The following is a 27098-nucleotide window of genomic DNA, read 5'->3' as shown; positions in this document are numbered from 1 at the left end:
TCTGGCTATTGCTCTCCACACCTGTTCTTGCAGCACCTAAAAATATTGCAATCACTAATGAACTTACAAAGAAAAAAAGCTAGACAAAAATCTCTTTTCCATGAAGTAAGCCCCGTATATTTTTAGTTACCATCTTCAAAGTAAGTTTCAGTAAATCCCCCCTTTCACCAGCACAGTATCTTTTTCATAATTTTGAGTTGAATTATTTCTATTGCACTACAATATCTAGATGGCTAAGATTTGGATACATTTATTTGTTTCTAAATTCTATTATTCGTGAATGCTATCTTATAATTTTAAGGCCAAATATTTTCTTCCACTGTTGTTTTAACTTAATTAATGAGTCCCTTGTACTTGTGCTGTCACTCACTCTTTATTTCTTTGGCCAGACTGGACTTTTTGTTCTGTTAGCTTTGGGAACCACCAACTACTCAGAAGTATATTCCACTATGGTCATTCTTTGAAAACCATTAACTGGATTCTTTGTAAGACTTTTGAAGTTTTTTGTGGGGAGAAGAAAAGAGAATATTGGAGCATCATGGGTTTACTTTTGCCTGGACAATTCAGATGACCAAAGTAAAAAAGTTAAAATTAGACAGGGTAGTGTAATTTTCGTTTTCAACAACATCTAAGCCTTTTTATTTTTAAAATTACATGTTATACTTACTCATCTCAAAAAAATTTTAAAAATACAACATTGTATAAAGTAAAATTTATCATAAATCTTAGTTCACATGCCCTTAAGTAGGATTACATATTTATACAAATATCGTATTTTCTTAATCAACATATGCCATAAATCTAGGAATTGTATAAATTCCTATTATTAATCTATTTTATTTATGGCTTAACCTATTTGACTTTGTTTCTCTTTTATATCTTTATTAGAAACCAGGTAAAAATCTATATTTCAGTATTACTATTATATTATTTCTGAAATTGTCTGCAATTAAGTCATTAAATAGTGAGCTTTTTCAGCTTTGAAATTTGAAAAGTTTTTGTTACCCTTTCTAAAAGGGCTTTATTGACATTAAGATAAACATACAACAGATGTTTCAAAATTGGAAAAGATAATCTGTACAGATATGGATATGCTACAAAAATAATGTATTTTTTTTCCTAAGAAAAGCCTGGAAGGATTCTCAGTATAAATCAAAGAGTTTATGGTACTACCGGGGAAATAGTCCAAGTGAAATAAGATTATCGAGTAGTAGGAAAGCTATAATAAAAACTGTCAGCCCTGTCACCCAGTTCTCTCTAAGGTCTGTAAAGGATCAAAAGTATATTGAGCATCATGTAACATCTGTCTAGAATGTGAGGAGAGCCACAACTGTGGTGAGCAACAATAGTGATTTAAAAAAAAAAAATTACATATGGCTTGTAGTTAAGTTAAATATGGTAGGTTGGACTGTAAAATGTATTGTGAAGCTTGGATTTCTGAAAATGGCTACATGCTAGCTAGACTATGTTAATCTATGTAACTGATCTTTACTACAGATGTATGTGATCACCTGTACATAAACTTATTCAAATTAAAATGGTGTATAAAATATAGGTATTTTCTTAATTATTTAAAGTTACCCGAGGACAGATCATATTTGTATATAGATAGCATATTTTGTCAGAGGAAAGTGCTACCCTACCCTGGAGGGTAAGACTTACTTTGCTACCATCTCACCAGGTGATGGCAGTTGAAAAGGGGAAGAGAGAAATATACCTAACATGGGCATTGAAAATACAGAAGCGCTAGGAGGTAATGGACAGCCTTTGGATGGGATGTGGAAAAGCCTCTTTTATCACATGGATTCTCATATTTACTAATTGCATCCTTTAGATATTTACTCAAAGATACATCCATAATAAATATCAGTTACACTTAGTTAGGATAAGTCGTTTTCCACAACCTTCATGGTACACTGTGTAGTCATCCTATATACCATCATAAGTTTAACAAATTTTTAGGAGAGTATTTTTAATCATACTGTTAGCATGGAGAAACAACCAGAAGCCTCAAGAAGAAAGGATTTCATATAAATAACATTGGATCTCTGATGAGAGTGACATGTTGTGTTTTAGTAATTTTTTTTTTCCTGAAGAACTGCAGCAACTAACCAAGGAATTTTCCATAAACACGTATGAGAAACTATATATGTGCCAGCTACCAGCATAGGTACTGAAAACCAAATATTAATTGTGGTCTCTGCCTTGGATAAACTCATGGCCTTTTGTTTTTTTTTTGGATTGCATAAGGCAGTAGATTTTCTTTTCCCTTCATTTTATTCATTCATTTATTCACTCACTCATTTATTCATTCACATTATTGGGCAGCTAAAATACACACGGTGCAGTAGTAACTGCTGTGTGGAACATGGAGAACCACATACACATCCAGAAGTTGCTGTCAACTTTCAGCTCTAGTGAACTCAGGTTCACATGGTAAAATGCTACTTGTTCTCAAGCATCCAGCGTAAGCACCTCTGTCTGAGAAGGTGTCTCTGATTCTCCTAACAGAAATAAATTTTCTTTGTTCTGAAATTCCCTAAAAAGAAAATGAAGACTTAAAGCATATATTAATGTTTGTCAGATACTCACTATTCTTAATGTATGTAAATAACTGTAAAACATTATACTATGACACTTCACTGACCTCTTTCGCATTAAAGAAGAGAAAGCAATACACAATGTACAAAGCATTTCAAAGATTATAGCGAATGCCTGTTAAGTAACTAAGGAAATACATACTATTTAATATAAGTATATAATCTTAAAAAAAATTCTCACAGCAAACCTCTGAAGTATAAATTATTTTTTTCATTTGTCCAGAGAGGTTAGGTCATTTGCCTAATGTCTTAAAATTAGTAAAGCAAAGTCAGGAATTAAATATGAGCAATCAAGCACCAGAGCCTGTTCTTTTAACCTCTGTGCTATGCTTTAAAATGTTTAAAGGCTTGGTGCAAGCAAGCTCATTTGAGTGCTTAATTAATATTAGCATACACATATGTCTAGGTGCATGCACATACAAACGCATTCACTATCATCTATCTATCATCTATCTATCTATCTATCTATCTATCTATCTATCTATCATCTATCTCTATATATAGCTATATATCTCATATGGTAGATGAAATAGCTCAAATGACATAATATAGCTAAAATGTTTTAAAAATATTTTACATGTTTACATATTTTGAATTAAATTAAAAAGCAAGTTAAATGTAATACTCACTTTTGACCTTCGTATATTACCGATTCTTAAAAAAGTAATGAGGCCATTTTTATATCCACTTCGTAGATGGGAGTATTGAGGCTCTAGAAATCTAGCCATCTTTCTCCATCTCTTTAAGTACTCTTAATTCTTACCTTCTGTAGGGTAGATAAAGAATGATTTCCTAAGAGAGCGTTGCCAAGAAGACCATCCCTCCAGGACATAAAGCAGAGCTTTTATCTATGGTATTCTCTGTTTTTCTTGATTAAAAGTGTACCTCTGTTGTGGATGCAGGTGACAGGAATCAAATTTTATCAGAGGTTTTAGGGTCTAGATGTCTACTGGAGGAAAAAAACATTTAATAAAAAATGTTTATTTTATATTCGTTGGCTTTACTGTAACTGAATTATTGAGATATTAAAAATTATGAATGTAGTAATATTTAATTACACCTATCAATTGTAATACAATAACTTATTTTTATTCCATTTCAACAATTCAGTTTGTAAGTCGTGATCTTGTATTCTTTAAATAAATTTGTAACAGAGAAGTGGGAAATTTAGACACTTTCCTTCACTGCTGCAACCGACAGTGATCTCATTCTCTTTCATAACTCTCAGCATAATTATCATCATTACCATTCATTTGACAAATAAACCTATTTTCTTTAGATGTTTGGTATTATTGTTTGGCATTGTTAATTATATCTTATTATTATTTATTATTTCTATTTCTAATATCTCAAAGCCCCAGTAGATTCTAAAAGCCTGAAGCACTGACCTCACTTGCTTTAGTTAGATTAGATTTTGTTTTTATACCTAATTAGTTCTATCTTATACATATATGCATGGCTGGTGTTAATTTCCTTTGAATAAATCTTTCTGAAGTTATTAACGTACACTGATTACATCACACCCTTCTTGTTCCACCTCTATACAACAAAAACTTATTTTCGAGTTTCTTCTTATCTTGTAAGAGAAAAAACTGTTTTTTAAATTTTCTTTTTTCTTTTTAATTTTTATTAAATGTATTGGGGTGACATTGATTAATAAAATTATATGGGTTTCAAGTGTACAGTTCAGCAATACGTCATGTATATATTGCACTGTGTGTTGACCACCCAAAGTCTACGGCCATACCACTCTGAACGTGCCCAACCACATCTGATCTTGGAAGCTGAGCAGGGTCGGGCCTGGTAGTACTTGGATGCGGAAAAACCCCGAAGTTAAAGGTAGCATTCTTCAGATGTTCATGATTATTCTGTGTATTAGATTAGGATAATATGTTTGTTTAAATTTTTCAGAGGTGATATATACTGATTTTATTGAAATATTCTATTTGCTTGCAGGACAATATGTATGCAACTCTATTGAGGTTTTTGTAGCATACTTAATTCTTTAAAAATAAGAATATGATAGAAAAGTGTCTTTCCAATAGAAGTGGCTATACCAAAGTTGTTTAAAATTGCAATAAAATTAACTTCATTTTAGGAATCAGTGCCTTGATGGAACAAGCCTTGGAATTGTGTAATACCATATAACCTTAGCATTTTTATCTTGACTTGAGAAGCCTCTTGACGAGACAGTTAAGACTACCTTTTACTTTTTTTTCCTTAAAATTGGACTCCAGGAGAAAGGATACTGTAGCCTTTTTCTAGCTGTGGCTTCTTAACTGTTTCTTTCTCAGTCTTCAGATTACTCTGGGAAAAGGCACTGATGTTGCCAAGAGATGAGGTCAGTACACCCTCACCTTTGGGGTAGTCCTGGGTGCAAGATGGTAAATGTGTTCTAGTAGTTTCTTCAGCCACCTTGGCTTTATTATGCTGCCGGGAGATTTCCAGAGTATCAGTACTCTCATCTATGAAGTAGATATAAAAACAGTCATTACTTTTTAAGAATCAGTTATATATGAAGATCAGAAATGCCTATAAAATTTAAGTTTTTCAATTTAATTTAAAATATGCAAAAAATATAAAATATTAAAAACATTTTAGCCATTCGTATCTGAGAAAACTAATAATTGTCTGATACAGATTACAGAAAAATTGTAGAAAAGTTTTTAACTGTTTCATTCCTAGACTCACGATCAAGATTATCCAACAAAATATTTTTGAGCATCAGTTGCGAGAATTGCATACTATTTTAAAGTTTGCTTCTTTTGAATTGTCTTGAAGCACCCACATGTGAATGGAAATTTCTAGTAGATACATAGCTCTATTTAAAAATTATGTTTTGCTGTTAACCTATACATTCAAATATATTTTGAGAGCCTTAAACATGAACATTATTGGTGTGGTAAAAGGCAGAATGGTACACAGCATAAAAATTAAGTTACTTTTAATGATGTTGCCATAGCTTTCTAGCCCAGCAGAATATAGAAGCTGGGCCAAGATGCATATTAGGAATATTCAGTTAGTTCCAAATACCCCTGAGCTAGTAAGAACCTGTGGTGTAACCAGAGAAGTGGAGTCAGTAAGTTTATAGGAAAGGCTGTTAATAGACTTTTGAGAGAAACGGAGAGAATTATTGGAAGCTGAGGATAGCTCTTAACTGTTGAATGTATCAGAACGTCGAATTCGTCCCATCACGTTTTAAAGATCCCAGCCATTACTCTTAGGTTCTTTTATGACAAGATCTGGATACAAGGGATGAGAGCTGTGAAACTCAGATACATGTATGACGCTTCTAACCCCCGTGCCTTGATTCATACTCCTTTCATTCAACCCGATACTCAGTTCTGCTCCATTTCAGTAGAAATATGGCCAAGTTTGGCAAGAATATTAGACTACATGTTTGTCTACAGTGGGGATTTTAGGGTAGGGAAGTTAGGTCCTGTGTCCATATGCTACACCTCAATTAGTTAGAAATTTCTTATAGAAGAGACTGGACATGAAAGATCTAAGGAAATACATCAATACTGGAAAATATTTTAAGTTTTTACTGTAAATACTAATTCAGTTTGATTATATATGGACTAATATAAATTATACATAATGGGATGAAACGGTGCTGACTTGGTTAAACCAAAGTCTAGCAGAAAACCAAAGACAATGCAAAGTGAAGTTTCAAGGTTTTCATATAGATCTGTGTGATTTTTTTTAACTGAGAAATAAATTATTTAAACTCATGAATTGGAAAAATTTTTAACAAGCATAGGTTAAAATTCTAACTGCTATGAGTGCTTAACAATGAAAGAAGCAGGCATCTGTTCTCAGATGTGTGAGGAATGAAATGCTGCTTATTCTATTACTCACTATAATATTTTTTGATGTCATACTATGAAGTAAAACTGTTCAGCCCCGCTGATATTTGAGGAGAGGAATCATGGCTCTCTTTCCCTGGAGAAAGATCCTGGATAAATATATATTTAATAGTTTTGTTCTTAAGTAGCAGTACTAAAGTTTTCATTCACTTTTATGGTCATTTTGAATCATGAAAGATTACATTATTAAGGATTCTATACTCTGCTTTTAATGAAGTCCATTGTTATGCTGTCTATTAAATTTGGAAATAAAGAAGTTTATCACTAGTAAAAAAATCTAAGATGTTTCATTGCTTTAAAAATAATATACTCTTCTTAGTATAAATGTCATTCTTTGGGGATTAAATTATTACATCGTTGTTTGTCTGAGTTAACGTCTGCCTTTTATAATGCATTTAAAAATAAACTGCTTTATAACAGAGGAATTTTGAAATATAAATGGAATTAAATGACTGAAGATAAAAACAAGTGTAATTTAAATGTTACTTGTAAGGAAAAGTTTATTTAGAACCGTGGTTTACAATAATTGTTGACATATTCCCCTAAGTACTATGTCTGTGATTTTTCATGGTATCAATCATTTAAAGCAATTTAGGTAATAACATTCTGACATACATTTCTGTTATTTTATTTACACCATTTGCCTACATCATTGTAATGCAGTACCTTTCTGATTTGGTACAGTAAATGTACTCTGTAATATCTATTATGGCATGGTCAAAGGATAACTTATTGTCAAATAGAAAAATAGGTCAACAGTAATGTCACTTGATGATCAACCCCCACCAAGTTTAATAAAACATCTCACCAGTATGCATTCCAGTGCAATGGTTGATATTTTATTAGGACTACCTGGCTATAGCAGTAGTGTAATTACTGAGCTGTCAGAGTGATAAGTGGGATTAATGGCAGCCTGATGCACTTTAGGTCTGCAGAGCGCTTAGAGAATTGCAAGATGGTATTATTATCAGAGGCAGCCCATTCTGGCATATTCATGGCACCAAAAAAAAAAAAAAAGAATGCTACAACTCAGGTTTGTGTTGCCCTGCCTCATTAACATCTGACATTTCCAACAGCTGTTATTTGTGAACTAGCTCAATAATAAAAGGAGAATTATTTGGTAAAGAGGCTTAATAACCACAACTAAAAATCCTTACATCGTCAGTGTTGTTAAGTGAATGTGTTTATGTTGAATTTAAGATTTCTCTGGAAGAACAGAAAAATACACTGGGCACTAGTTTGACTCATTCATACCTGCTGACATATAACTTTTTAAAAAATTGTCTTATTATTCAATTTGGGTATTTTTAAAAAAGCAGACAACTTGTATCTTCATTAAGGATAACCTATATACAACCTATATATGTGTGTGTATATATATGTAACCTATATGTATATATACATATATGTGTATATGTTGCTTTATTCCTATTAGGTGACAGATGTTTAAATACTGTTAAAATGACTTTTTTATAAATTAGAAGATATTTAAGATGGCATATTATTTGCTGAATTTTTAGCTATTTTATTTTCCCACAGGTTAGGAAACCCTTTTAAACCATTATTAATGCTCAAAATGTTTATCCATGTAAAGATAACACACATAAGTATCACTTTATTTTGACATCAAGAACCAAATAGATAATGTGTTATACTCTTTTTGCATTGTTTTGCAGTGTATGCTGCTGATAATACTTTTAATGAATTATTTTTGAACTTAGAGACAATGTTTTAGGGAAAAAATCATAAGTATGAGAAGGTAGGAATTCAACTAAATGATAGATGTGAATCTAACAATGGCATTTAGAGAAATGATAGGAGAGAGGTTTAATGACTACATTCCAGAGAAGACAATTGCTTTTGAAAAGCCTTTGGTACTCATTGTGTAAAATTTAATTTAGAGAGAAGGCTAAGGGCACAAACCGAAGAAAAGAGATCAGATTTAAAAAACAAGATATTAATTAGGTACTGAAAAATTGGTTCAGATAATGAAGAGGACTCTTCTAGTCACAAAAGAATGACAAGGAGAATGGCATTGTTTCCTCGAAGGAAATGAACCAAGGTCTTTACACATGGAAGTGGATGGAAAATGAGCTAGCTAGTCACCTTTGTCACTGAGCAATGTAGAATTCATTCTCAGTGAAATTCTAAGAGAGTTCTGGTCTTCCGACAAATATGACAGTGTTATATCTTAAGTTAGTTCACCTACCCTATCATGTCTTTCTCTCCAGACCTTGGCACATAGTGTTTCTATTCTTGGGTTATCGGCTTGAAGGACCCTGAACTCCAAATCCCACACTCATTCTTCAGACTTCCCTTTTAAGCATTACTCCTCCCAAAGATCTTTCCTGACTCTCTCCCTCCTGGACTACTGCTCTTCATATATGTTCCTTTGGCATGCTGTCTCCACCCAAATTTACATTGTCTACTACAAGTGCCTTTCAGATGTCTGTTCTCTAAACTGCATGCTGCACCCACAATGGCAGGACCATGGTGGTCTAGTTCAGTACTTTTATATTCTCATATCCCATGTCCTGCCATGTAACAGGGGGTTAGTAAATATTTAATAAATGAATGAACATACATTCATGTACAAATTAAGGACCATTCTGGCCATTAGCTTCAGTTCTGAATTAGTAATTATGGAATTGTGATTCTTACTATGTGGATCCAACCATGTATATCAAAATCACCTCAAAGGCTTTTTCAAAATGTAGATCCCCAGGCCAGTCAGACTTGCAAGGGATTCCTTTGGGGAAACTGAAACATTTACCAAGCTTTCTAGGTGGTTTGAGCGTACCTCTGGCCAGTTCCACAGGAAGCAGATTCTGAGACGAGATTAGTATGCAGGAAGGTCAGATCAACATCTATATAAGAGTGAAGGAATCAGGATGGGACAGACATAGTCACAATAAAGGCTACAGTGGATCTCCACTGACTCGTTCCACAAATAGGTGCAAAGGGACCGAGCCTCTAACTCTTTCATTGACCTGTAATTCAGGATGTAGAAAGGGAGCATGACCTTGGTTGAACCTGTCCTCTTCAGCTGAGGGCACAGCAGCTGAGGGAATAAATGCTATAGTATGGAAGAGTGTGGATCTGGGCCATGCATTAAAGCATCTACCATGAAGCCCGATTGCCATGGGAACAGTATGTAGGTTAAAAGACATCAGTAAATTGGAGGAGGGAGGGATGATGGGAGCAAAAGAAGGAGGGAAGAAGGAAAGGTGTGAGAAAAAGTGGGAGGGATAAGGGAGGAAGAAAGGACATTACAAGTGGTAAAATGAGAAACTTTACCTTTTTTGCTTGTATAATAATTGTGGCCTACAAAGCATACAAAACTTTTATCATGAAAGACTGCATTCTCTAAGTGTTATCAGGGTAGTCAGCGATCGAAACAAACTGATTTAGTAAATGAGTGAATAACGTGTCTTAGGTGTGATCCTCGTAAACTCTAGGAGGAACACCGAGAGGAAAGGCAGTTATTAGCCTTGAGGGGTGCTATTTTATACATCTCTGAAGGTGTGCAAAAGGTGAAACAATATGTTTACTTTATTGCTTAAAAAATTTTGTACCTAAAAATAGTACAATTTTATTTGTTCTTACTAGACACTAATCTAAATGTGTATAGGGTAGAAAATATACATTTCATAGTTCCTTTAATCCCGTTATTTCATTTCCTAGATGCCTGAAATGTGTAGATGCTCCCTGTCAGAAGAGCTGTCCAACTAATCTGGATATCAAATCGTTCATCACAAGTATCGCAAACAAGGTAAACTCAGATTTAGCTCTACAAATGAAATTAATAACAGCATTTGATCTTGATCTCTATCATAATGTGATTAAAACATAAATCTCATCTCAGTGAACTGGGTGAAAGTATTTAAAGAAATGATTTCTATAGATAGTTGAAGAAAGTAGCACATTGTATTAATTAGTCTTTTCCAAGTCATGATATGATTATTATGAAAATGAATTTATTGTTTATTGTCTTAATGATTAGTTTATGTTGAAATTAATGATCTTTTAACCCAGGCATTCATTGTCTAGATTGACTCTAGTTTAAGCTTGCTAAATGCTTATAGATAGGAGCTGTCATTGTTTATCAAAACACGTTTCAAATTTGTGAAATATCTTTTTTTAGAATGTGCTTTGGTTTTAAGTCTGGCACACCGAGACACATCAAAGCAAAGGACTTGGACTTGGACTTCTACTAAAATTCAGTTAATTCATTTAAGATTTGTGATAATTCATAGAGACTGATAGAGTTGTAAACAAAAATTCCTGCAAAAACAAAAAATACAAAACAGGCTTTTATGTGCATGAATAGAACAAAAATAATTTTGATCTTTAGTTTTTTTTTAATTAGCATAAGGCTAAACCTAGTTTTTATTCACTAAGTGAACAGTTGATTGATTGAATGATTAATAGTATCTTTGTGAAAGGAGCATTGTGAGCTCTTGGCCAAGTGTCTTATCTTTTAACAATTGAGCAAAAGCTGAAGGAAGTCTTCTCATAAAGATGTAGCGAATCCTTTTTATAAGGTTTAACATTTATGTTCTAAGCTACAAAAATCTAATGTGCTTTGTACAACCAGGTATCTATTTATATATGAAGATCATTACTCAATATGTCAATTATTTAAAACTATTTTATGAGAAAAGTCATAAATTTATATAGCTTTAGCTTTTCAAAAGAATCAACGGTTATTACTTAGGTAAAGGGCATTATATTAACCTACATGGTCAGATTAAATAGGATTTGAAGTCTAGGTTGAATTTTTAGATTGACCACTTATTGTGAATCCAGGGAAAATTACTTATCTCTTTATTTTCATTTGCAAAAGAAAGAGAGCATCTGTCTTACGTGGTTGCGGTATAAACTGAATAATACTTGTATGTGAAAATCCCTAACTTAGTAATTATTCAACAAATATTTTGTTGATGTGGAATTATTAAATTCCCTACTCATTCACTATATAGATACCATACAAGTGATTATTATTTTCGTAGTTGTTATTTATTGAACACCTACTATCTACCAAACACAACTGCCTTTAGAAGTTCATAATTATGAGCAATTACAGATATATTACAAAATAAATAAGAGAGCTACAACTCAGGGAGAGTATTAAGCATATAAAAAGGCAGGAATATGGATATATAGATGGCAGGTTTCAGGAAATGTAATATATTCATTGTGGCTAACACGGATCCTAGATTATATGAAAAGAAATGATGGGAAAGAAACAAGGCAATTAGATTAGGATTAGGTTGTGAAAATCTTTGAATTCTATGCTCAATAATTGAGACTTAATCCTACAGATAGTAGAAAATAATCAATGCTATATATTTATTTTTGTAACTAATAAGATGAATTCTGGGAAGGGCTCTCATTTATGAACTTTGGAGTATCCCAAACAGCCATCATCACAGGATCTTTCTCTTATATGTAAAAATAAATAATTTATATGGAACATATATATGAAATCTTATTTGTTTAAGCTTGATCTCATAAGAATAGGAGTAAAACAAAATGTCTAAAGTTTGAAGTCTAAAATATTTTGGCTGTAATTATACCCAAGGAGGCACTCTTGACTGTAAGCATGATCCAGCTAGCTAAATTTTCCCTAGACATTCCAAAATTCAATAAGACTTTGTGATTCTAATTAATGTATATCACCTTCATTCAAATTATTTTTAAAAAGACAAAAGGGAATAAATGTTTATAAAATGTGTAAGCAAGATCAGAATTGTGTTTATTTTAGGGAAATTTTTTGTTTTATTAATTCGTCCATACTTTTTACTACCTAATGAAGCATTGCACTTAGGTGTTGATTTAAACAGATTTCTATATGAAGAGAAGATATTTGGAGACATTTAATTGAAAATTAAATCTTTTGCCAGGCATTTAAGGAGCTCTATTGTAAGTACTGTTTTATTGAAGAATCACTGTAGCAATCATAAAAGGTCAGAGACTCTTGTTTTTCAAAGCCTGCAGCTTTTTAGATATTTACCAGCTGTGTACAATGCAGGCCGTCCCACATTGCTCTGCCAGTGGACCTCCGCTCAGGAGGAGGGTTCTTTCCAGGTTGAGAGGGTAATTGAATCGCCAGACTCAATGAGCCTTACGCCTCTTTGAGAAAAGGATGTCACTTGTGTTGTATTGTGTTAGGTTTCTGTGATTCAGTGGAGTTTAGGCCAATACTTCCATTCTTTATTTTCTTACAAACTGGATTACAGCTATAGTTTCCAAAGGTACACTCAATTCTATTGTACCTCCTCAGTTAGTTTTTCTCTGTTTCATTCTTGCAGGCTGTTGTTTGCAATTGTATCTCTCAATTGGAAGTACACGTTTCAGATCCGTCAAACTGTGAATACTGGGTTATATTTCTTGATAGTTTTCTTTTGGGAAAAAAAAACAACAGTACTTTATATAAGAATGCATGCGGTCAATCTATAAATGTAGTAAAAAAATGACTTTTTAAAAATGTTCCTTTGTTTGCTTTATTTGCTTTATTTTAAGCAAGAGATATTTCTCCTTTTAAAATTTTATATTAAATTGCAAAGCATTAATTTCTCATTTGCATATTTTATGGAATCTGTGTGGTCAGATTCATGGGGCTTTTATATCTAGATACATAAATTTAATAATACACGTTAGAGAAAAACTGACCGAATGACTCATTGTAAAATGAAAGGCTCTTTATCATAGGTCCCTATTGAAAGTAACATGAAGTCAGAGGAACAACAAGATTTAACCAGCAGAATGTATTGATAAATACTATTGACAACAATATATATATTTTTAAAAAGATCTGTCAGTATATGTGTACACACATACTTGCACACACACACATCCATGCCGCATGATGTGCGTATCATGAAGCAGAAGTGCAGTCAGCAGATTTAGTCCATCCTCCTTTTGGGTTTGTTTTTCAAATTCAATAGCTAAGTGGTTTAGACCCTTATCAAATAAAACATTGATCATTTCCAGAATAATTTTCTAAAAGCGTAGCTCTAATTATATTACTTTCTTGTTCAAAAAACATCAGTAGCTCCCCAGTACCTAGAAACTAATGTCCAAATTTATAAGCTATTATGTAAGCCTACTGGGCTTTCTCCCAATATTATGACAGGAGCAAGTAGATGAAAAAAACATATATTAGGAAGTTCACAGTTTATAAGCCAATATTTTAAAAAATATGAATACTTTAGATATATGAAACAAAAAAATAGTGATAAGATTTCATGGTTCCTTCACTACACATGATTAGCTCCTTCACTTTTAGTGCTAGATAATAAGTATGAGCACCTGTATCCATTCCAAGAGGACTCACAGAAACTTACCTACTTGCCATAAGATGGTACTTAAGAGAACACAACTTTTAAAAACTCTCTCTGCTATGCTTCTAGAGAGTAAATAAGCCATTATCCTGCGGAGCTGAAAATGCCATTTAGTTTAAAGAAATACTTCTGAATACATATGTCAATTTCCTTTACACTTGAGACACTGGGATTTGAGAAATGCGAAAAAAATGTACTTTTTTTTCTAGGACTGAGTGTATTCTAAATTTTACAACTCCTGTATATTATGGGTCTGTGTCATTTGGGGTGTTAATCTGAGTGGGTCTTGTGGCATGGAGTAAGGTACTGTCATTCTAAGTAGCTCCTCTTGATCTCATAAGATAATGTTTTTCGTATGTTAATTCTGTCTTTTAAAACTTGATGAGTAGTGTTCTTAATACTTTATTAATCAATATTGGATAGTTTTATTCACATGTTTGCCGATTTATTTATTTATTTATATAGTTTTTCTTTTCCTTATTTTTTTCCTCATGTTGGAATTTCCATGAGAAACAGTTTACTTTTGTTTTAAGTGAATCCTTAAAATTCAGTGAATCCTTAAAATTCTTTCATTCAGTAAGAATACATTGCTGGCAACTCTCTCAGTTTTTGTTTCTGATACTTTTTACATTTCTTCACTTTTGAAAAATACTTTCATAATGTATAGAATTTAGGGTTGGCATTTATCATTTTTTTTCACCTAACAGAAGATATCATTTTTTTACCTAACAGAAGATATCATTTGTCATGCTTTGATGCTATTGGAAAATCAACAAAAGCCTAATTATTGCTCATTTGAGAATAATATGTTTTCAGAGGGGGGCATTTTAAAGATCTTTTTATCTTTAGTGTTCAACAATTTTACAATGATTTATCTAAGCTGGAGTCATTTTTATATATCCTGCTTGGTTCGCATTGAAATTCTTAAATCTGTGGATAGATGTCTTTCATCATTTTTAGAAATTTCTCTATTTCTCATCTCTTTCTGGAACTCTTATTAGCTATCTATTTAACATTCATACTTTATTCTCTATGACTCATAACTTTCAAACTTTTTTCTCTTTGATCTTTGGAATTACTCCCTAGATAATTTACTTCAATTCTATTTCAGGTTTACTAATACCTTCTGTATAGTCAAATATGTTGTTAAAATGGTCTACTGAATTTTGAGCTACAACTTTAATTTTCATATCTAGTAGGTCTCTCTCTCTCTCTCTCTCTCTCTCTCTCTCTTTCTTTTGTAAAACTCTAGTAGCTTAAACTCACTTTCTAAGCCTATCTGTCATTTCTTAAAATATATAAAAATACTTATTTTTATACTCAGAATTCTACTATCCATAGTTTCTGTGAGTCTGATTGTACCATCTGTGATGTCTACTGTCTCCACTTTTGTGCTGTTTCCTGTAAGTTTAAATTTTTTTTTTTTTACTCTGACTGCACCTTTTTTAGTTTTATCCGTAGAACTTCTGTGAAGACTAAGATGAATACATGTTTATTTAAGGGATTTAAATTTGCTTTCTCAAAGGACTTGAAAATAGAAGCCCATGTTCACCTGGTTTGGCAAATGACTTTAAGATGATTCCATTTATTTCCCTGGCTTACTGCCTCATCATTTTCATTCTCTAGACATGACAGCTTATGGATGTATTCATGATGTCTTTTTTAAAAAAGTATTTTGCCTGTAATTTTAACTTTTAAAATTAGAAGAGTTATAGCCCATAACTATTTCTTATTACATGCAAAAATTACAATAAATATTTAAGATGTAATGGGTAATCTAGATTGATTGAAACACAGATTTTTTTATTGGTGAATACTGGAATGGTAATCGACAAGTTATATGGGAGAAAGAAACTTTTGAAAAATAAGACGAAAGATTTGCCACATCAGATATTAAAACTCACTATAAAGCTGCTCTAATCAATATGGTGTTGGAATAGGAATACACATTTCTGGAACAGATGAAAGTCTGTAAACAGAACCAAGTAAATATGGAAACATATAATCAAGAGGACATTTTAATTCAGTGGAAAATGATGGGTTCTTTGAAAAGTGGTTCTAGTATAATTTTGACTTTACTTTTAGAACTCTATGAGAGCAAATTTTCTTATATACATTTTCAAATAAAACAAACCAAACTTAAAACCAAGTGAAAAATTTTTGCCATGCATGTTTTAGGCTAAGTTCCAACTGCTCTGTTAATCAAAGATTTCCTGAAAATTTAAATGAGAATAATAACCCAACTCAATATACACATGGGCAAAGGTTATAAACACTTTAGATGAGATAATACAAATGATTAGTGATCATATTAGAGATGTCCTATTTCCATATTATTCAGAAAATAAATCAAGGAATGGGACACCAGTTTTCTCTCATATGATTGTTGAAATTGAAAAGTGCAATAACTCCTATGCTATGCAGTAAGAAGAAAACAAGAAGTATTACACGGAAATGACAAGAAGTATATAGCGGAAATATATTTGAATGTTACAAATATATACACTGTTGTGCCAGCAATGCTTTATTATTTGTTCTTCCTAGAGAAATTAAAATACCACCATCTGATGGCATAAATAACAAAAAACTTGAGACAACTATAGTGCCTATCATTAAGAAAATTGCTAAATATGTTTTACTACATATATGGAATATTATGAGGCTTATTCTTTAAAAATGCATTATTATTTTTATTGATCTAAAAATGTATCCCTATTAAGTGAAAAAAAGTAAGTTACTTGTTAAGATAAATAGCATGACACTGATTTTAGAAAAAAATTGCAATGTGTATATAAGCTAAGCAATGTGTATATAAGCTAAGCATGGCATAAAAGGGTACAATTTAAACTTTAGTCTCCTTGATTGAAGTTTAGGAAAGAGAAGTTATTAACATTTTACTTATAAATCTTCATATTATTTTACTTCTACTATGAACATGTATATTTTTAATAAAAATAATGAATTAACATTTACTAGTAAAATAAAATAATATAAAATAAAGCTGAAAGGTTACAGAGTAACATGTGGCAGGCCTTAGTCTAAGATTTTCTTTTGATGTAGAGTGAGAGAATAATTTTTTTCCTAAATGACTAAGAGTTCTAAATCTGTTAGTTGAATAATATATTTTCCCACTATTTTGAAATGCCACATTTATTGTATATTTAATTTCATATTTATTTAGATCTATTTCCAAACCCTCTATTTGTCCTAGCAATCTGTCCATGTATTACAGGACCAGTGTTTTTATTATTCTGCTGTATAATACTCTTTATCATTGAGTAAGGCCATTCTCCTGCTATTTTAGAGTATCTTAACTTTTTTCTACATGTAAAACTAGTTTTATAAATTGAAAAAAGCTCTACAAAATAATTATTGAACACTGTGTTCAGGCTATAATAAAATATTAATTTAAAATTAATAATGCAAATGTATGCTCATCTTGCTTCATTCATTTATCAGTTGATATAACATTTACTGGATATTCCAGAATTCAACCTTTAGCTTTAATATATAATTTCCTGGTGTCAAATCTGGTAAATTGTAAGATACTAAATTTACTAGTGTTAAAGACAAAAGACTGGAATGTTATTTTCAAAATGTTCCATCTTTAATGTGTTGTGCTGAAAAAGATGTGGATGTTACATTGTCTAGTAAACCATTAATGCTTATGCAAAATCTCTCTCATTTCTGTTTGTAATATATGCCTTTGGGCCTTTAAAAGGTTACATTTTTACTTTTAATCAATCAAAACAATGTGTAATGGTAACTGCTTGTCTTCCTATTTGCTTCAAAAGATGAACATTTAGTTCTGAAAAACCTTCTATAATTCAGTCTCGTTAGTTAATCCATTATTAAATGCAGGCAATATAAAACTTGAAAGCCATGTCAGCATAACTAAGCAAAATTTTCACTGTATAGCTTAAGTCAGTTTTATATGAAACAGTACCACTTTGTGGTTGTGTGTATGTATGGGCACATTTAAACATATGCCTTTGTAAATATTTTTTTAATTTTTAATTTTTGTAAATATTTTAAAATATGTTTTAAAATATTTTTAAACTTTTTAAAACAACAATGATATGTAGTTTATATATGTATATGTAAATTAAACTGAAATCACATTTTCCTTTAATATAATCAAGACAAAATCTGTATAAATACATAAAATTCTGTTATAATATTTTAATATTAATAAGTAAAAGTTAATGTGACAGAATCTAGAAAAATGAAATTTAATCTAACAAGCTATTTCATTGTATAAAAAATAAATTTGAAACCCAGCAAAGCTAAGTGTTTTATCCCAGGTCACACAACCACTTGATAATTTAAATGAATATTCCTGAATTCTTGCCCAGTGTGCTTTTGTCTATGTCACACTCCACCATCTATATGAATAAAGTATGTATATTGTGAGTCATTATTAAAATATGAAGTGCTAAATAAGCAACACAGTTGCTATTGTGACAGTTTTGTAAGTACTGTTAACATCTTCAATGATGGATAAAATGTATAACATGATAGACTTCCTCTTGAAGAAATTGCACTTTAGTTTTTGAAAACTACTTTGATAAATTGAAGAATTTTAAGTAAATTATTATAATCAAAACTAATTATAATTTTGAAACTAGTAATGGGTTTAAATTAGTGTACATGGAATGGAGACTTTTCTGATAAATCTAATTCCCTCTACTGTACAAATAGTGGCTGACAGGTGGTTATCAGCCATAATATAATAATATACTGTGGTAGACACCACAACACCCTGTCAATTAAGAAATCTCTCATTCTTGTCAGTGAAGAGCAAACCCTCACAAAATAGTCTGACTTTATTTTATTTGAATAGAAGAAAATAGGAGTGTTAAATTACAGTTTAGCTCTAATAGCATAAATAATAAAATTCTGTCTTTATTGAGTAATTATCTTATATGTATGACGTTCAACAACAGTCACTGAGTTTGTTTCAAATTTTGTTTTGGTTAAGATTATTTAGGGTGAGATTATTTGAGCTCTTTCTCACCTTCAGTTTATAATTTCGCTTTTACATTAGTTATTGAGAACATAAATTTATTTTTAAAACTTGGCTAACCATTTGACTTGAAGATTTTTGCTCTTTAAATAATAAATGAATTTTTTAAAAAATAAAGAAATGACAACAGTATCAAAGAAATGACAAAAGCATCAAAAGTTTTCCTCTGTGCTGCCAAATATTAGTATCCAGTATATTTTAAACTAAATCAGATATGGAATAATTTTCAGTTATTTGCTAAGTTGCCAGTAACATGTGTGATATAGCTTTGTTTCCACTATAACATCTTTCAGAAGAGGGAGATATGTGAGTGCAATAGTACATCCAGACACTAAATTTCTACTTTAAACTCCTAGAAACCAAATACCTCTTTAGTATATAGTATGTGTATTTCTATCTGTTCAAGTAAAAAGAATTATATTTAATCCATAATTCTGGTTGCCTTTAACAAGATATATACTTTAGTTGGGTTGTAAGGAAATAGAACCTCAATGAAATATAAACTTTATGATATAAAATTAGAAAAAAAATCTTTTAGTGTTTTTTATGTAGTGTATCATGGGGAGTCTATCAATATTAATTTTACTTCACCTTCAATAATTTCAGAAATTAATATTTTCATTTGCTTCTAAGTTATGTAATATTTATATCTGATACTTGTAATTTTCTACTCTTGCTTTTTTTTTGCCGTAGCTTTAATGATCATTAACTCTAACATATTTTTTTTATATTTGAATAGAAGTTTAGATGTAGAAAGGCATCCTATCTCCTTGAAGAAAATTATATCGTAAATTATGGTATACTATTATATACAAACTCTACTATATCCTAAACAAAATAATCTTGCATTTTAGTGTGTATCTCTGACTTTTAATAACCCAATAAATTTCTTACAAAATATATTGCACATTTTACTATTTTCTCTGGATAATATGGGCTTTTTAATGTTCGCAACAGATTTTCACATTATTTACTTCAAATTGGTTATTTAAAAACTGTCACCACTTTATTCTTTTTGAATTTTATAGAAATGTTTATTATTGATATTAAAAGATAAATGTTAATCAAGTGAGTTTCTAGTATTATATTCTACCAGCTGCTTACAGGCAAGAAATATGATTCGACATGATCTCAAACCTCAGGAAGATAAAAAAAATTTATAAAAGATATGTGTCAGAAAAATATACAACTATCATAAATGTATATTAACAAATATGATAATCAAAAGGATCTTGTATAAAGAAAACATTCCAGCATTTTGCTTCTAGTTGGAAAATGGCCAAAACATTGGTAAAGCCTTGTAAAGGAATCATTGTTTGAACAATGATATAAGGTATGAAAAGGATGGGTTTTGGTACAGTTGAAAAAAAAATTTTATCTAGAACAATTTACAGACAACGATACTGATTCTTCATGCATATCTGGTGTTTACCAAAAGCCTCTCACATAATAATTAATAAAATGATAGTTAATGAATATTTGTGCACATGAAAACACTGTTATCTTCTTTTTCATTTTTTTTTAATCTCCGCCCATCTTTAATTGGATTGTTTGGGGTTTTTTTGGTGTAAATTTGTATGAGTTATATCCTCTTGTTGGATTGATCCCTTTATCATTATGAAATGTCCTTCTCTGTCTCTTGTTATAGCCTTTGTTTTAAAGTCTATTTTGTCTGATATAAGTATTGCTATCCCAAATTCTTTTTCATTTCTGTTTGTATAAAATATCTTTTTCTAACCTTTTACTTTCAGTCTGTGTGTATATCTTTTGATCTGAAGTGGGTCTCTTGTAGACAGCATGTGTATGGGCCTTGTTTTCTTTTCTATTCAGCCACCCTATGTCTTTTTTCTCCCCTAAATTGAAATATAATAGACAATTAGTTGCTCATACTTATAATGTACAATTCATTGAGTTTTTTTTTTCAATTATAGTTGGCATACAATATATTAGTTTCAGTTGTACAACATAGTGATTAGAGGTCTCTATAACTCATGAAGTGGTCACCCCACTAAATCTAGTACCTCTCTTCCCCCTTACATATTTTTTACAATATTGTTTACTATTTCCCTTATGCTACACTTTATATGTCTCCATAACTATTTTATAACTATCCATTTGTACTTCTTAATCCCTTTGCCTTTTTGCACCATCCCCCGCAAAATGCCCCCCTCCCATCTAGTAGCCTTCAAAATATTCTCTGCATCTATGAGTTTGTTTCCATTTTTGTTGTAGTTGTTTATTTTGTTCTTTAGATTTCACATGTACATGAAATCATGTGGTATTTGTCTTTCTCTATCTGACTTACTTCATTCAGCACAATACCCTCTAGGTCCATCAAGGCAATATCTTTTCCATCCCTTTCCTTTTAGTCTGTATGTTTCTTAATCTGAAGTGAGTCTCTTATAGGTAGCATATATGGGGGTCTTGTTTTCTTATCCATTCAGCCTCCCTATTTTTTGGTTTGAACACTTGATTCTTTTCCATTTGAGGTACTTGTTGATAGATAGGTAGTTATTACCATTCTTTATTCTTGTTTTTGATACATGTTTTTTCTTCTTAAAGAGGTCCCTCCAACATTTCCTGTAATACTGGCTTGGTGGTGATGAATTCCTTTACCTTATTTTTGCCTGGGAAGCTCTTTATCTGTCCTTTGACCTTAAATGATAGTTTTTCTAGATAAAGATTTCCTGGTTACAGATCCCGGATTTTCATCACTGAATATTTTGTGCCAAGCCCTCTGTCCTGCAAAGTTTCTTTTGAGAAGTCAGCTGCTAGTCTTATGGATGCTCCCTTGTAGGTAACTACTTTTGCTGCTTTTAAGATTCTCTCTTTGTATTTAACCTTTGATATTTTAATTATGATGCGTCTTTAATTATGATGGGCCTTTTTGGGTTCATTTTTTTGGGGACTCTGAACTTTGTGATGTTGTATGTTTATTTCCTTCACTACGTTAGGGAAGTTTTCCATCATTATTTCTTCTAATATATTTCCAACTTGTTCTCCCTCTTCAGGTAACCCTACAACACGAATGTTGTTACCCTTAATTTTGTCCCATAGGTCCTTATATTATTATTATATTCTTGGTTACTTTGTTCTTGCCGTTCTGATTAGATGTCCTTGACTTCCTCATCCTCTATGTTAGTGGTTCGATCCTCTTCTTTATCCACTCTGTTGATTCTCTCTAATATACTTTTTATCTCAGATAATGTATTCTTCATTTCGACTGGTTCCCTTTTATAATTTTCACTTCCATTTTTAAAAATTTTTTATCTTTGTTAAAGTTCTCACTGAATTCATCTACACTTACCCTAAGTTCATTGAGCATCTTTATGACCAGTGTTTTGAACTCTGCATCTGTTAGATTGCTTGACTCTATTATTCCTGGATCTGTGTTCTGTTCTCTCATATGGTTTCTGCTTCTTTTTCTTCCCATTTTGGCCGCCTTTCTGTGTGTTTCTATGCACTAAGCAAAGCTCCTAAGTCTCCCAGTCTTATTAGCGTGGCTTTGTGTGGTAGGTGTCCAGAGGTACGGTCCTGAGAGGGGTTCAGCTGCAGGCCAGGTTTAGCCCTGTTCTGTGCCCCTCCAGGATCACCTGTTAAGATTCAGCAAGCAATCCACAGATGGTGTGCTTACAGTTGCCTCAAGAGGCCAAACCAGAAACCATCATTAGCTGTCACCAGTGTGTCTTGGATTTGGCTCAGCAAGGGGCACAAGACTTGTCAAGGACACAACTGGATATGGCTTGGGTGGGGCCACAATTTTGGGGAGGTGAAGTTTCAGGGACTACTCTGTGCTGAGCGATCTGTGTTATCTAGTTTGATGACATCTCAGCTATGGCAGCGCTGAGTCAGCACACTGGGAGAGGGGAGGACTCAACAGAGGAACAATGGATGCTGCCGGCACTTCTGCCCAGGAGAGGGTGGCCTCCGGCCCTCACTACAACAACTCAGTGTCCCCGTGTAAGTCCCTGGTGCCCCTGGAGCAGCTGACTGAGCTCTGGTGTTCAGAGCAACTGAGTCTGGCACCGAGAAAGTCTGCTCATAGACACGGGCCCTTTAAGAGGAACCTCTGCAGTTACTGCTGCAGCTGCAGCCTTTGTCCCACTGAGCCTCTGGGGACAAGGCAGCCTAGATTAATGATGGTTTTTCTTTCTATACTTTTTGCTTCTTTATTGATCTTTCTTATTCTACTTTTTAACATAGTTTTCCTTAATAAACATTAAAGTCTTAAACTCTTAGAATTAACATTTTAAGAAAATCTTTTCAGAGGAAAAAGCCTAGGAGGATGGTGTGGGGACTTAAATTTATCAAAACTATTCTATGCTACATAATATACTAGGCATCTTATCTGTGTCAAGTTTTTATAAAAAATACTTATGTAAACATGACTAATTAAGAAGGAATTTTCATCTGCATCTCCCAAGTGATGAACTAGAAGCTAAGAGATATTACATATTCTTCCAATCATATGGTATAAGCAGGATTCAAATCCAGGAGTATATGGCCCTGAAGCCCATGCGTGCACAGGTGTGTTTGTGTGTGTTTATGAGTGTGTGTACATGTGTTTTTTTACATTAGTGACTCAAGATCACATGGAATTTTATTTTCTACAAGAATGATTATTTCCTTATACATTAAGTATAAGTAACATTAACGTAAATTCATAGTTCTAAAAGTCTAATGACATAATTTATCTAAAATTTAGTAAATCTGAAATATGAAGAGAGGATTTTCAGAATAAAACTAGCTACACCTATTCTTCTATCTCCATTTGTCCCTACAAGAATGTGAGTACTATGAGGGCAGGAATTTTTTGTGTTCTATTCATGATTTATCCTCACTTTAATTTTCCAAAAGTATCAAGATTTATAGGCTGTTTATTGAGGGATGGTGACAGTCTGACAGAGTGTTCCTTGTCTATATTTTCTATATGTGTTACTATGGACATTTTCTATTCAATTAATGTACATCAATACACTCATCATTAGAGAGTTCAATCCAGAAGCACAAGTAATGTTAGTTCATCCTTCTCACACATGCAAACTCACTGAAGTTTCGCCCAAGTATTTTTTACATGCAACAGATTGAAGTTTATCTTGGAAGGCTGCTTCCATCTGTGAAAACTGTTATTGGAAGAAGGAAGAACACTTTAAAATAAATCCACCAGCTGTATTGATAATGTTGCAGTGATACGAAGGCCTGAATATGATAGGACTGTTTGTGAAATTAGTTATACCATATGAGAGGTTAGTTAGTTTGTGAGTTTTTCAGGTTTCTTGATAATAACTTTAAAAACCTTTAAATTGTAGAGGAATGATATTAATGTAGTTTCAAGCTATCACTTTAAAATAAAAAGCAAAGAACAAAAGTTAGTTATTTTAAAATTAACTTACATAAATAGCACATGTTGTACCTTAGAACATGTTTTATTAACCCCATTGAGTAACAGAATATTCAATACCTGCAAAATATGGGTAAGTTAATGGATTGGAGAATATTTAATTTCTATTCTTTTGTGTTTATATAAAAACAACAAACATATCAAACATCATTTTTGTCTTTTAGATTTTGTTCAAAGAAGGGGTAAAAGTCCTCATGCTTTATACATAAAATAAATCTATGCACAGAAGATCATATGTTTATTTTATCTCTCCTAACATAGCCCTATCTATTTTTCTTCATACAATAGAAGTCTAAATGCTTGTGACTGATTGAATAACATGAAGAAACCATTTGAACTGGTTCTATATTTCCTAGAAAGACTGCTGGGGTGTCTTTAAAGTACCCTTCTAAATTTAAATTTTATAGCCTTGACTTTTAAAAAAGCATAAGAGCTCACAGAATAGGAGTTAAAACCTTTTGTTTAGAAGGAGGACTCAAGAAATCTTCCCACTTACTATGAGAGAAAAGATTGATATTGATCTTGATTTTCTCAATGGGAAAACTTGAGAAGGTGTTCCCTTACTGATAGGTTTCTGAATGTGTTTGATTCTGAGTATGCAGATCCCTACTCAGTGGAGTTCTTTACCATTTCTTCAAAGTTATTTGTGAGATGGCTTGCAAATGTGACTTCCGAATCATTGCTTAGACTATTTTTAAAACCACGTTTCTGTATTCTGTGATATATGCCAATTCTTTCCTTTTTTTAGGTATCATCATGCCTCTTCACATTTCCTCTTTCCAGCCCCTTTCTGAGAATCTCCACATTATCCTCCCAGTTAGTCCCTTAATACTGGCACTTTTCTATTAAAAAACATCAGTTAAATACTAAACCCTTAGATCGGTAGCCAAGTTTCCTCATACTTAGTTGCAAGCACTTTTTTCAAATATACCCTCTAATCATTATTTCTTAAGTGAATAAATGAACTACTGTAGCAAAATTGCCAAGTCATTACGCCAAGACATCTTCTGAACTTCCTTGAATATTTACTCATGTTAGTCCAGAATGACTCATATGTCATTCTCTCTCATTTTGACTGCCACCCATTTAAAGCTGATTCTAAACCACATCTTGATGTCAGAGAGCGTATATTTGCCCTTTTTTTTTTTTAAATTTCTATGGTGGTTTTTATTTATAAACATTCAGTAATTCTTATTAATTTTAAAAAATTTCATAGCCTCCTCTAATTTTATTTGGGTGTAAAGATAACACTTGGGGTTGTGAGAGTTTTAAAGAATTACTAGACAGTTTTATTGTTAGCGATATGCTATGATAGATCAGGCTGTAGTCATTTAATAGCTATAGCAAGTCATGAGCCATAGTGTAATTTTAAATGTTTTATTTTCTGCACTTTTAAAAAACATGTATCATCATTTTATGTGTAATCTTGAAACTCAATATGGCTTCATAGAACAATCAGTACTCTTGTGGAAAGATCCTTCAGTGTTTAATTAGATTATATTCTTTATGTGTTTCCCCCCCTTAATATCCTTAAAAGTGATCTGCAATTGATATTTTTTTTCCATGATAGTGTTTTTATATTACAAGGACACTTCTCATTTTGCACTGGATTTTCGAGTCAGTGAGTTAGTCAATAAATATTTGTTAATCGATCATGTCAAATGTTCCTGAGATTTCAAATAAGAAGAGGAAAGAATATCCGCAATGAATGTGAGATTTTTTTCCAGCAGTGATTAAACCACTTGGTTGCTATTACTGTGTGGGGAGATCAATGGGCATAAGCACAAACTAAAGATGTTTGCTTAGGAATAGACCAAATAATTTTAAGTTAGTAATTATTTATCATGACTATTATTAGGTAAAATTATCCAAAAACAGAAACTGAGGCCATGGACATAAGTTTGTATCATTTACTGTTATCATACTAAAGCATTTAAAAATAAATATAAGGTGACACTTAAGTATTTAATTTTCTAGGGAAAAGAACCACTGGTTGACTTTGCTATTTAATATAAATTAAAAGTTCAGACTGCAATTTTATACCTTCTAAATTCGTATATAGTAGAGATACAAATTATTTCTGTTTGGCAGAGGCAATAACTCCAAAAGTTATAGATATATTTGTGAAGAATTTGTATAAACTGTTATTTAAATATTCTGTAGAATTTACCATTTAAGCCACATCAGCCACAAATGCCCTTTGAGTCAGTTTTACTATATAAATGATTTCTTATTTATTGAGTTAAGTATAATGTTTGACACATTCTCCTTCTGAATGTGTAAGGGAGTCCAATGTTAACTTTTGGAAATTCTATTTTGATAGTTCAGTGTTTTATTTTTGGCCCCTATGTGTGACATTAATGAAGATAGAACAAAGCCACTGGAAATATGACTAAATTTGGGGGAATGAGCAGAACTTAATCTCTTAAATTAAGAGAAAAATACTTTTACATTATAATAACTTTTTGTTGTACTGATGGAAAGATCAAAACTAAAGGAACTCTACAAGCCAAAATCAACTAATGATATATAAAGCATAATTAATCTAATAGACTAGCTACATGCCTTCCTATTTATATTAAAAAGAGCTGTTTGCATGTGTTTTACATCAAGATACATAATGTAGCTGAATAATAATACGGTAACTAGACTGTATAACCTATTAAGTAATGAACAGTATGACAGTATTAGTGTAAATCTTGGTTCCTAAGAGGTCAGAAATACGTTTTGCTATTCCAGCTCTGCCACTTACCTGCTGTATGATCCTTTGGCAAATTATTTACCCTTTCTAGTTCAGTTATCTTATTTATAAATTTAACTTCATATTATATTCCTCCGATGTATTGAAGAACCTTT

The 27098-nt window shown here is 32.0% G+C and overlaps 1 protein-coding gene across 3 annotated transcripts in view; it reads left to right on the top strand.

Annotated features, from left to right (window-relative positions):
* DPYD (dihydropyrimidine dehydrogenase) overlaps nt 1-27098 on the top strand; it is a 701368-nt gene that overhangs the window by 144111 nt on the left and 530159 nt on the right. For all 3 annotated transcript variants that reach the window (XM_039869542.1, XM_039869543.1, XM_039869544.1), the window contains one exon: nt 10154-10241. In XM_039869542.1, coding sequence (XP_039725476.1) covers nt 10154-10241 — 88 coding nt within the window. The remainder of the gene's footprint in view (nt 1-10153; nt 10242-27098) is intronic.

This window comes from Pteropus medius, unplaced genomic scaffold (assembly GCF_902729225.1).
Source record: "Pteropus medius unplaced genomic scaffold, Ma_sr-lr_union100, whole genome shotgun sequence".
NCBI lineage: Eukaryota > Metazoa > Chordata > Mammalia > Chiroptera > Pteropodidae > Pteropus > Pteropus medius.
Note: the sequence above shows the minus strand (reverse complement) of the source record. Positions and strands in the feature narration are given on the sequence as shown.